General features: G+C 45.7%; 1 protein-coding gene across 1 annotated transcript in view; it reads left to right on the forward strand.

Annotated features, from left to right (window-relative positions):
• The window catches only part of DNAH6 (dynein axonemal heavy chain 6), a 2,460,712-nt gene that overhangs the window by 1,626,554 nt on the left and 820,924 nt on the right, over positions 1-13,234 (forward strand). Inside the window, exon 51 of the mRNA XM_086961829.1 lies at positions 6,897-7,132. Coding sequence (XP_086817955.1) covers positions 6,897-7,132 — 236 coding nt within the window. The remainder of the gene's footprint in view (positions 1-6,896; positions 7,133-13,234) is intronic.

Here is a 13,234-nt window from a genome sequence, read left to right on the forward strand (position 1 = left end):
CGGACCCAGAACAACATAGGTCTTAGCACGGCTTGTGTTAGAAATGGAGGTCTCTAGTTGGCAGAGGTAGGTACCTTTGACCAAGTAGGGGTCCTTGGTTCTAGTCAGGGAAAGGGGGGTACACTTCTGGATAATCCCTGCTCACTCCCTTGGTAGCTTGGCACGAGCATACAGGCTTATCTCAGAGGCAGTGTGTAAAGCATTTGTGAACACATACAGTAACAAAGTGAAAACACTACAAATGAACACCACACCTGTTTAGAAAAATAAGTAATCGTTACTAGACTTAACGCAAGACCAAACAACAAAATCCACAATACTGTAATCAAAAATAAGTCTTTAAAATGTTCGGAAATAGCTTAGTTCAATGTAGATGGTAAATGCAACACTTTACTCTCAAAGTACCTGGGATGCGTCACGCAAAACAAACAAAAGGGTCGCAGGGAAGGTGAGCCGTCGGTTCCATGCTTTGGGGAGGTGATGTGTCGGTTCCTTACTACAGCGCAGAGGAGGTGATATTTTTATTTATTTTTATTTGAAGAGTTTTATATAGCGCTGGCTAGACCCGGAGGTATCAGAGCGCTTTACATGAGGACCAGTGCGTTACAAGTTACATGAGGACAAGTGAGATACAGGTTACATCAGTTACAGGATTACACAATACAATGACATACAATAGACATTGTTACGCGGTCGGAGGGAGGGAGAGGAAGGGAGACACAGCAGAGAGATGTGGAGAACAGTGCCCAATGTCCGGCTGGGTAGGTGACAGCTGAGGGGTGAACCAAAGCTGAACTCCTCTATAGCTGTCTATGCAGCTCCACCGGGCATCAGCCGTATTGCTCGGTCTCAGGTAAAGGTAGGGGTAGAAAAGGGGTGCATCACCAAGTCCAATAAGAAGAGAGAGGTGTCGTTGGCTCCAATGGAATTGGTGAAAGGCGCTGGTCGCTCATGCGGCAACAGGCATCATGGGGACAGTCGCAACCGCAACATGGAGGAACCAGGGAAACGGACTCCATGCATCCAAAGGCAAAGCTATATGGGGGAGACAGCAGATAGGTCTGGGCATGGGGACAGTGTCACAACTGCAAAATGGAGGAACCAGGGAAACGGACTCCATGCACCCATACGCAAAGCTATATGGGGGAGGCAGGAGATAGGTCTGGGAGTAGGTAAGGTTGAAGGTCGCTGATCTTTCCCAGGAAATCCAAGATGAGGGAGACCACACTGTCACTCATGGAAGCAGTTCTAGGAAGAGAAGGCAGCTGCAGTGTCAGGGGACAAGCAACTCAGCACAAAAGGAAAGCCAGCTCAGTGATGCGGGCAGCGGCATCGCTTCTCAGAACAAGTCAAGTTGTCTTCTTCACCATGTGGTCTTCGGGGGCCCCAGAGTCTTCCCACCGCCTCACAAGACACCTCCCTGGGATCTTCGTGTCAAGATTCACCAGGGGCGCACTCCAGCCGCCATCCTAGGGTCAGGCGTCACACAGGGGACCTCTCATCAGACTCCGTGTATCTCCCCTATCTTTGCAGCTCCCCTCTGACTTTGGGAATTTATGGGGGCTGCACCCCTGTTGGTGAATAACAAACGGACTCACCCCTTCCGCCGCAAACCGACTTCCCCTCTATGGTGGCTGCTGTCATCATGGGGACGCTCTTCGTCTGGCCCCGATATCAATTTTCCCGCTGCAGGAGCATACATTTCTATAGTTTAAGCCCCATTGCCACGGGGCACCCGGTCGCAGATCCCACACTGCTGAAGTTCTGTCGGGCTCAGAATTACTGGAAACGAGGGTCTGACACCGCCATTTTGTAGTCAGGCAGGCCTCCTCGCTGCACTCCTTCAATCATATTTTCTCCATGATTCACCACTCCGCCTCTGCACAGCGAGTAACTTCTTACTCAGGGGGGCTTCCCTCGCCGCGGGGCCCCCAGTTGCAGATCCCACACCGCTGAAGCTCCATTGGGCTCAGAATTACTGGAAACGAGGGTCGGGCACCACCATTTTGTAGTCAGGCAGGCCGCCTCGCTGCACTCCATCAATTGGATTTTTCGACCCGATTCGCCACTCCGCCTACGCACAGCGAGTAACTTCTTACTCAGGGGACTCCACTCGCCACGTTCCCCCGGTTGCAGATCCCACACCGCTGAAGCTCCGGCAGGCTCAAAATTACTGGAAGCGATGGTCAGGCACCACCATTTTGTAGACGATGGAGGCTGCCTCGCTGAACTCCTACAAGCGTTTTTCTCAGCGATTCGGTGGCGGCGGCGGCCCCAAGAATTGCTCTGCTTACTGGGGGGGGGGGGGCGGGGGGGGGGGGGGGGGGTTATTCCACCACCGTTTTTCTGGCGAGTTGACGTCCGAAATGCCAGGATTCAGAAGGGATTAGGTCGCCTAGGGAGTCTAGGGCTGCTATGTCGGTTCCTTACCAGAGAGGAGGTGATCCATCAGTTTCTTACTGCGTTCCGGTTACGATGCGACAAGATGGCCCCTCGATGCGATGCGACGATCCGGTGCGACGCAACAAAATGGCGTCTTTGATGTGATGTAACAATATGGATGCGATGCGTGCATGCCCGACAGCCGTGCGGCGAAATCGCTGGTTTCTTGAGCAGTGACAGGCCCTACGACATGCTTCTCTGGTGATGCGATGGCGACCTCTGCGGCTTGCTTCTCTGGCGATGCAACACACTTCTTCGGTGATGCAACGACGAACAGCTGTGGCGGAGAAACGCTTCTTCGGCGATGCAATTGCAGCTGCTGCAGTGGCGACACGCTTCTTCCTTGTTGCGTTGCGCTTCCAGCTCCTTCCGACACGCAGTCTCCAGAGGGCCCAAAACAACAGCAGGCACCTCTCTGCAGGTACAATTCCCAGCAAGGAAATTCAGGGGAAGCTGGTGGTGAAGTCTTTGTGACCCTTAGACTTCAGAACAGGAGGCAAGCTCAACTTCACGCCCTAGGAGATCTTCCTCAAGATAGTTCAAGTACACACAAAGTTCCTGTTCTCCCTTCCTTGGCAATAAGTAACCACTGCAGGCAAACCCCAAACAGCAAACCACAGAGGGGCAGTCTCCTTGGAAAAGGTTCATCTTGATTCCCAGAAGTGATCTAAAGTTCTGGGGTCTGGGCCCCAATATTTATACTACAAAATCCTTTGTTCTCTGAGGACAGAGAGTGTCTGTACCCTACCAGTTCTGTCCTCCCTGGTGCAAGTTCCTGGTAGGAGTTGGAGACAGCATTATCGAAAGCAGACCTGATCCAAGTAGCTGAAAGGAAATCTCCTCCTCCTACTCTGTTCAATACAGGTCCTATTCAGCCCAGCCCTGACCCATCACACTGCTGGAGCCAATGCCCTCTCCAGCCCTAGTCACTCACAAACCAGACATGGAATACACAAACCTAGCAGAGGCACACTGGATGATTAGGCAAGAAAACACCTACTTTCTAAAAGTACTATTTTCAAACACAGAATGTAAAAATCACCCTCACTAAAAGAGGTATTTTAACATTCTGAGTTCAGGCATACTAAACTTTATTTTCCTATCTTGTCCCTATGGTCAGTTAGGATTATAAGATGTTATAATCAAACTGCCCATTCTGGCCTTTGGGAACAGATAGACATGCGACAGTGAAAAACGAAATTGGCTGTAATTCACTATTAGGACATGCGCCACCCACATCGGGGCATGTCCTACCTTTCACATACAATGCACCCTGCCCATAGGGGTACCTTGGGCCTACCTTAGGGGTGACTAATATGTAGAAAAGGGAAGGTTTAGGGACTGTCACGTGGGTACACTTGCCAAGTCGACATGGCAGTCCCAGACTGCACACAGGCTCTGCAATGGCAGGCCTGAGCCACATTTTACAAGCTGCTCAGTGAGTGGCACAATTAGTGCTGCAAGCCCACCAGCAGCATTTGATTTACAGGCCCTGGGCACTCATGGTGCACTGTACTAGGGTCTGATAAGTAAATTAAATAGGCCAATTATGGAGTCACTAATCCATTACAACAATTTACAATAGGGAGCACTTGCACTTTGGCACTGAATAGCAGTTGCAAAGTGCCCAAAGCATCTAGACCAGCAAAAACAGAGCAAAAACATAGAAGGCAACAGCAAAAAATGGAAGGGAGACCCACGCCAATGGTGCCAGGTCTAACAATTATGTAGCTCCAAGAAGTAAAGCAGCAAAAATCAGCATGGATTTTGAGCCTCTGCACAGCTTTCACTTTGTTGTCTATTTTCTTGTGTGCTGTACAGTGGTGTAGCCAGTGTGTCATGGGTGCTAGGAAAGGGAAGAAAATGGGCCTATCTGGCTGCTGTTTAAATCATAAAATACATCTACAATCAGGGTTCAGTGGCACCCTGAGGCCTCTGGGCCTGGCCGCACTGCACCTGCTGCATCACATCAATGAGAGATACGCCCCTGGTTCTGTGAAGTTCAGGCTTAGTCATATGCCTTTCTCCCTTGCTATAAAGACATAGAAGAATGTCTGAAATGCCTGGTGGCTGAGGGATTAGGGGCAGAAAAAGGTGCGAACACTGATACCTGCCTGCCAGCTTTGATTAAACTAGCACAATATTGATAACCTCTTTACCCAATGAAAAAAAACATAATCAATCCTGGAATGCACCCAAATGGAGCTTTTTCAGTTGCATCCTTCTAAAAGAACTCATAAGAATCATTGAGTCAGTCTTTCAAATACACTGCTAAAGGAAAACGTATCACCGCCTCATCTGGATTCAAATCTCTCTTCCCAAAATTCTTCATATCCCTTCTTAACAGTATGGGTAAGCCTGTCATGACAGACACGTTACCTGATAAACTAACATCAAGATCAGTCATTGCTCATTCCTGCAAAAACACTGGATAGAGCGGTAGCCAAAGAACTTCTGAAAATGAGCATTGATCCTCCGATTAGGCTGCCTCTTCGGTAGGATCTTCTGTCGCAGCAGTAGGGGAGGGTTCTCCACCCGAACCTGTCAATTCTGCGCCTCCATGCGTGGAGATTGAGCAGTGACAGTTGATGGCTTTTAACCTTCCTCCCAAAGTATGTAATATTATTTTGGCGGCCAGACGGCCCTCCACTAAGACAGTATACGCCTGCTGTTGGCAGAAATGTGTATTATACTGTACAGAAAGGTCTATTGACTCTCTTTCTGCTTCTTTTTCCACTGTTCTTCTATTCATTCTAACCCCTGCCCAGCAGCGCTGTGCTTTGGGAACTCTCAAGGGTTATATTTCTGCTCTCTGCTTTTTTGCTGCTGCCAGACCAATCCTCTCTCTTTAGGTCTCCAGTTGTAAATAGATTTCTGAAAGGGCTGACTCGCTTGTTTTTGGTTATGCCCTTTGTTATGCCGCAGTGGGACCTTAATTTGGTCCTCACTTATCTTATGTGCGCTCCCTTTGTGCCTTTACACAACTGTGCCCTCCTTACCATCAAGATAGCCTTTTTAGTGGCGATTACACCTGCCCGGATGGTGAGTGAGTTGCAGGCGTTATCTTGCACGCCTTCCTACATGGTGTTTTTTCCGGACAAAGTGTTTCGCACCCATGCTTAATTTTTGCCAAAGGTAGTGAGCCCATTCCACCTGGGTCAATCCATCATGCTGCCCACCTTCTTTGCTCTCCCGCATCCCTCTAAGGAAGAGGAGTGTCTCCACCGCTGGGACCCAAAAAGAGCGTTGTCATTCTACCTTGACCGCACTAAAGAGTTCCTGGTGCACAACCAACTTTTGGTGGGGTACGTGTTAGCTAAGAAGAGGCGGTCAGTGCAGAAAAGGACCATATCTCGCTGGGTCATTCTCTGTATTAAGATCCGCTATGCCCTGGCTTAGAAGAAGCTCCCTAAGGGATTAAGGGCCCATTCCACCAAAGGAAAGGCTGTGACTATGGCCTTGGCTCAGATGTCCCAGTCCTTGACATCTGTCAGGCAGCAACATGGATATCCTTGCACACGTTTGCCATGCACTACTGCCTGGACAGTCAGGTCCCCAGGGACTGCCATTTTGCCCGTTCGGTCTTGCAGGACTTCCTAGTGTAAGTTATTGGTCCACAATCCACCCCGGGATGGTATGGCTTGGGTATCTAATTCAAAGGTAAGGAATCCGCTGCTAGAAGTCTCTATCAGATAAACAAGTTATTAACCTTCGGTAATGCATTATCTGGTAAAGACGATATCTAGCTGTAGATAGATTCCTTACAGCCCCGCCCATGCCTCCCCGCTTTGCGGACTAATGTTGTAGGACTAGGGTAATTCCCCTTCTCAGGGCCCTATTTATGCACACAACTGGGCCAGTTTCTTCATGGCTCTGCACTTCAGGCATGGAAAAAAAGAAAAGTACTGATATCCGTACACCTGGGTGGCGCCTATACTGCGACATCATAACCGACGCTACCGACGACACTACATGGAGTCGAATGGAGCCACCCGATGGCGCGGGCAAGGAGTATTGTTCAGCAAACGTTTCCCGACCCAGCCTGACGCCTGAGAAATTCAAAGGTAAGGAATCTGCAGCTATATATAGTCTCTACCAGATAATACGTTACCAAAGGTAAGTAACTTGTTCATTACACTCAGATCTTGAAAGGACTGATGTTTAATTGCAACTTTGTGCAATGGGGGGATCAGGTACATGTGATTATTGCCAGGGCCTACTTCTTTTGATAATATTGCCTATGCATCTGATGGCTTACTAGGGACTTGATCCCGGTATTCCATATCTCTGATTGTTTCGAAATACGTATTATTATACAAAAAGCACTTCAATGGAGCTGGGGTATTTAACATTTTGGTTGTAAAAATAAAACATTGGTTGTAAAAATAGAACATTGTATAACGAATGTTAATATCAATCAATATTTTGACATTTCTTGGTCTCTTGACTATCAGGTTCGCCGCATAGTTAAAGAAGATGAAGCCACTGCAAAAGTAAAGGCCGAAGATACACAAGCGATAGCTGATGATGCCCAGCGAGATCTAGATGAGGCTCTTCCAGCTTTAGAGGCTGCAAATAAAGCATTGAACTCTTTGGACAAGGCAGATATATCTGAAATCCGGGTTTTTACAAAACCACCAGATCTTGTCATGACTGTTATGGAAGCAATCTGCATTCTACTAAATGCAAAGTAAGTAATACAAAACTAGTTGTTATTATTTGATTTCTTTTATGTTTTTTTCTTGTAAGCTAGCTGACAAAATAGAAGTTTACATTTACTTTGCACTGCAAAGGAGTAGCACGTTTAGTACGCATAAAAGCAAGCCCTACTCACCTCCTTTTACCCTGTAGGCTATTGTACACATATGCCCTCTGCCACATTGGGACAAAACAAATGTAAAATATGTTATTTTTCTCAATAGAACTTTAGATTTCTATTTGACACTGTCTATTGAAGGCTTGCTATGTAGTTCTCATACATAACCTTAGGCTACATAACAAATGCATAGCAATACCTCCCCTAATGCACCACAATCCTTCTTCGACTGGCCTAATTTTTCATCATCAAATGACCTTATATATTTGATAGAGGTGGATTCGGATGTATGACGTTACAACGCATACTTTTACCACGCATGGCTTTACAAAGCGGTTTTTACATCGTAAACCTTTACAACGCATAGCGCTTTGGGGTGCTGGATAGTGAAAAGTTTAATTTACTATTCCAACTCCAGTCCCCGTGGACACTAGGGAAGGTGTTGGATAGTAAATTAAACTTATTCCCTATCCTAGAGCGCCCCCCAGCACAATGCGTTGTAATAGTTTGCATTGTAATGACTGCGTTGTAATGGTAGTGCGTTGTAAAAGTTTTGTTGTAAAGGTTGTTCACCGTGGATTCTAATGTTTATATTAGTGTATTATCAAAGAGACTTGCAAAATATAGCACTTATCTATTATCTACTGGACAACATGAGAGTGTAACTGGTAGAGACAATACCGCTCACGCTGTTTCACAGTCCCTATAATTGACTTTGCAGAAACATCGAAACAAGAGGTTTCTCTGATCCCCTCGATGCTGAGAAAGTTTCGACAGTGTAGCGTGGGCATTCTTGTGGGAAACTCTGGACAGGTTTGCCGTTCCTCCACTCCTTGGGTGGGATGCTTGAATTAATCTCAGCCACTGGTAATCACTCCGGGCCTCAGCCCAGTCCATCGTTTCTTTTGCCCATCATGCTACCTCAGATTAGACACAGCCATATAGAAATCAACCTTGATACTGTTCCAATATGAGCAGTTCAACCCGAATTGCCAAGCCTGCTCCTCTCTTAACTGGAACACAAGCAACCAAGACTGGTTTGACTCTAGCTGGGGCTTTTTAGTTTGGTGTTTCCTGTATTTCAGTTCCGAGAGGACCTGCTGGCAGGACTGTTCTTATTGAGGTTCGACCAAAATGACTTGCATATGGCTAGATCTAATCTGAGGTGGCATAGCAGCAAATGAATGATGGATAGAAATGTTACCCGAGCGATTGCCACTGGTAACCTTATTGCAAGCAATCCTTCCATCACCTTGTGTGGGTTTAATAAAATGCCCTGAGTGGCCATGGGTATGTCCAGATGTGGATCTTTTGCTCATTGTTCCACTGGAACTAAGCTACACATACCTGAAGAGGCCCCTTCAGCCTAAATCCAGTCTTGGATGGCTTGTGTTGTGGTTCACAGAGGCCCTTACTTGGCAGTTTGGGCTGGACTGTTTCTTTTGGACCAAGACTGATTTGCATATGGCTGGATCTAATCTGAGAAAGCTGGTAGTCAAAAAACACAATGAGTTGAAATTGTACACAGAGCAATTGCCAGTGGTTAGACATATTGCAAGTATTCCTCTCATCATCGTTTGTGTGTTTGATGTCACACCATAACCTAGACACACTGGTCAAAGACCGAAACAAATCGAGGTGACAATTCAAAGACGCCGAATGCAAACAAAATGCATTTGCTTCTTTTTATACATGTGTTGGTTATTCATCCATTGCTGTACTAAAAAAACAAATGTCATGAATGGTTGCAAGGCATTTGATCTCAGTGAAAGGGTTAGGGATGACTAGACTTTTAAAGAGCAGTCTGAGAAAAACTGTTGTATGTTACACTGCTTCCTGATTCTAGGAAGCTTCCAAGACAACATCCTCAGAACTCCTAATGGCTTGGACACCTCCATTGATGTTTGGTTTCTGAGCGATATATTGGGGGAAACCTGTGTGTATTTTTGTATGCACTAGTCAGGGTGTTTTGCAGGATCATCTTGAATTAGATAGAAAACATGCAGCATAACAAGTATAGTGTTGAAATGGTCTCGGTGTTTGCTGTTACTAGGCATATTGCCATCTGTAGAGCTCCCTTGAAAGGAGCGAGGCATACTTTTGGAATCCCACTGAGCAAGGACTTACAGTAGTCTAATCTTGAAAACAATAAAGACTAGCACATCAAGATGTGGTATCGGGTTCTCCAGACCTACATATTCTGCGGAACTGCTTGACACCATAAAACAGAAGTTGGCACGGAAACTAGAAATGCAAAAAACAAGTTTATTAAGACCCCATGGGGTGGTGGTACATTCCTACAGCACCCTTCGGTAATGCAAGAAGTATCACACCGAACATCGGTGTGAGGCCTCTTTTATACAGCTTTACAGTAATAAAAAGAGTAGGCGGAACACAGTTGCTCAGTTTAGGTACCTATAAGGACATTTTTGGAACACAGCCAACTCATGGGAGGAGTTATAACACTACTGGTCAGTTTGGGGAACATTCCTAAGTAATGACTGTCCACTAGTACAGAGGGTTTAACTACGCATGTGCAGGTTTGACCAGTACTAAAAATAGCCTGTTGCTGGGCAAGTTAGGTGGTCAGTGGTACAGAGGAAGGACAAAAAGGGCATGCTGACCACGAGGCAGCGCGTTCATCTAAAATGGACGCCAGTGTTTACAAAATGGCCCCCGAACATCATTGTCAAGATAAGGGGAAATCCGTGTAGCGAAGCTGAACGCTAACCCGATCACTGCCAAATTACGACAGACGACCCTTTTAGCGTTTAGCTGAAGCTACCTCATAATGGACATAATCAGGGTATGCATCGTCAATATTGATGGACATAATGTTTGATATTTCTCTGTTGATCATTTGCTCATTCTTGACAATAGCTCGTTTGGATGGAATACAAGCAGAAATGCACATAGAACATATCATAGGGCCACACTGAATACATAGACATAGAAAGAAGAGTATCCCAATTATTACACATAAAATTGTCAGCAGTTTCCAACCCCAAGTACTAAGCAACGTCCAAAACCAACCCGAAAGTGTCCAGGTACCATTATCAGGATGTATTTCAGCAGCTATTTTGTGCAATTTAGAAATAGCATCATATACAGAAGGTGAATTATCAGGTACATACACGCAGCAACTACTTCCGATAATGCGACATGCACCCCCACGGTCAGCTAGCACTACATCAAGAACCATAAGGTTCTGGAGCGTTACAATTCTGGTAATTTGAAGTTCCTCAGTCAAATTCCCTAAGGCAAAAACTGTCTCATTGGCAACGGCTTCCACAACACGTGTTAGCCGTCTTATCTTTCTGCTATTTAGAGCAGCACCAACAAACAAAAAGAGACCTAAGTTGAAATCAACATATTGCTGCAGGGAGGTATCTGTCTGGTCAATTTCATCAATTGCTAATGTTCTCTTCACTCTATTTAGTATAAAATCATGGTATAACACAAAATCATTATGATACATAGGCGGGGCAATAAACACAGGAGGTAATACAAAAGATATATAACATGTTCCTAACCATCCTATAGGGAGACGGTGATAACCTTTATTTCCACATATAAAGTAAGTGTTTCGTGAGGCCACAAAGGTAATACCATTTGGAGTGTCAAAGGCGAGAGTAGTGTTACATTCACTTCTTCCTACTGGAATTGTACCTTTATTTCGGACACATACATCAGCTTTAGTATCAATAACTGTAATTACATGCAGGCTAGACATATTTACATTTCTCTGATTCGTATAAATTCGAGGTGAAGATACATTATGTGGTCGATATTCTTCCCATTCAAATTTAGTTCCTTCTGCTTGCGGTTAACCATCTCGATCATTATAGCACACTTTATTGAGTCGAAAAAGTAATCCCCCCTTCGTCGGCCATCTCAAAGTGAACAGAAGAGTGTACCAAGCATTACAAGAACCATTATGAGAGAACGGGAGAGGAATAAGCGGAGTCCCTCCTTTCTTTTGATGTCCAGGCAACATTCCACATACCAAACAGTTCGAAGTGTTCGTCATATTATGGGTGTGATGTAAAATTTGAATGAAACTGTTATTTAGATAAGTCTGTCTATGTCGTTCTTCATGGTAAGGCAAAGTGAAATGAAAATGTTCGGATGGAATTGGGGTAGTAGGCAATAAATATTCTCTTGCCGGAACCAATCGTTCTACCACCCAAGCTATTACTGCTATCACCACTATGGTCATAACAAAAAGCACTGCACCAAGAATTCTCTTATTACGCATCATAGTAGATGTCATAGTTCAAAGTACAAGTGTCTCAAAATAAAGCAACTAAAAAATAAAAATATGAGTGCTGAGCTCCGAGGTAGCCGTTGGTTTCTTCTCCGAGATTCAAGACGGGTGTCGCTAAACTTGGCAGAACTGATCCCCCCCCCCCTTGATATTCCCGGCTTCCGTTTCACAAACCTGGAGCGGTAACTCAACCAGTCTCGCACAAAACAACTGCTTTTCTTGGCCGTAAATTATATCTTTCTAAGCCAGAGACAGTGTGGTCCGGGAGGCTCCCTCCGATTCAGTAGAAGTAACAGCTGGGCTCTTCTCTTCGTCCAAGATGTCTCGATAATCGGACAGCACAGTAGGGTTCACCAAATCCGGAGAGACACGACGACAATGAGTAGAATGCACCCACCGCTTCTTATTCGTGACTCGCACAGCCGTCCGAGTGGCCAGCAACACTTGCTCAGGGCCACGCCACCTCGGCTCCAAGCTGCTGGTTCTCTCAAAAGACCGGACCATCACGTGGTCGCCAGGACGAAGATTATGAGCCTCTCCAATTGAATTGTCGGGGAGCGCTTCTCGAACCTGTTGAATAGAAAGTAAATCATTTGTTAATCGTGCCAAATAATCGTTCATCATTATACAAGGCACATCATGTAACAACCGAGGCTTAGGTACTCCCCATATATTCATAGGCCTTCCAAACACCACTTCATAAGGTGTGAGGCCAGTTCGGGAATGGGGCACTGATCTAATAGATAGCAATGCTAGAGGCAAAGCATCTGGCCATTTCAAAGACGTAGATGCCACGATCTTTGCTAGCTTCAGTTTCAGAGTAGCATTATACCTTTCCACCAGACCTGCTGACTGCGGATGGAATACAGCATGACATTTTTGCTGAATTCCCAATCCCTTCATAACGTATTCCACAATTTTCCCCACAAAATGAGGACCATTATCACTCCACAGAAATTTACAAACACCATAGCGTGGGAAGTACTCTTTGAGCAAAACCTTAGCTGTTGTCAGTGCTGTATTATCCTTCGTGGGGAAGGCCTCAATCCACTTGCTGAAAGCACACACCACCACTAAGACATACTTAAGGTTATTGCAACGCTCAAGCTGGATGTAATCCATTTGCAGTACTTCGAATGGTGCAGCGGGTGGAACAAACCCTCCTTTTGGAGTATACGTCCCTTTAGCAGGATTGTACTGCAAGCATATCAGACAGGTCTGTACTACTCTTCTGGCCGTATTGACAATCTCAGGATGCTCCCAAACTCGTGTGAGCAATTTAGTAATTGCAAGAGCTCCAACATGTGCCAATCCATGTGTCATTTGAACCATTGCCTGCAAGTAAGCTGCAGGCAATTTCCATCTCTCTATATCTTTGCTTCTCCAACAACCCTCATCATCCAACCCTCCCTCCGTTGCCCAGGTTGCGAGTTCTGCTTCAGATGCTGATTTCTGAATATCTAGTATCTCCTCTCTAGCATCATGCCATCGCTCAGCCTGCGACTTCACCACATACATCGGCGAGACATTTTGCAACCTAGCAGTCTCCCTCGCTATGTGATCTGCAAAGGCGTTTCCTTGTCCTACTTTGTCTGTCACTTTCTTATGTGCGCTGCATTTAATTATCGCCACTTTCTTTGGACATAATAGCGCATTCAGGAGATCACGCACTAGTTCTCCATGCATAATGTGTACTCCATGTGAAGTCA

This window comes from Lissotriton vulgaris, chromosome 3_1, assembly GCF_964263255.1.
Source record: "Lissotriton vulgaris chromosome 3_1, aLisVul1.2, whole genome shotgun sequence".
NCBI lineage: Eukaryota > Metazoa > Chordata > Amphibia > Caudata > Salamandridae > Lissotriton > Lissotriton vulgaris.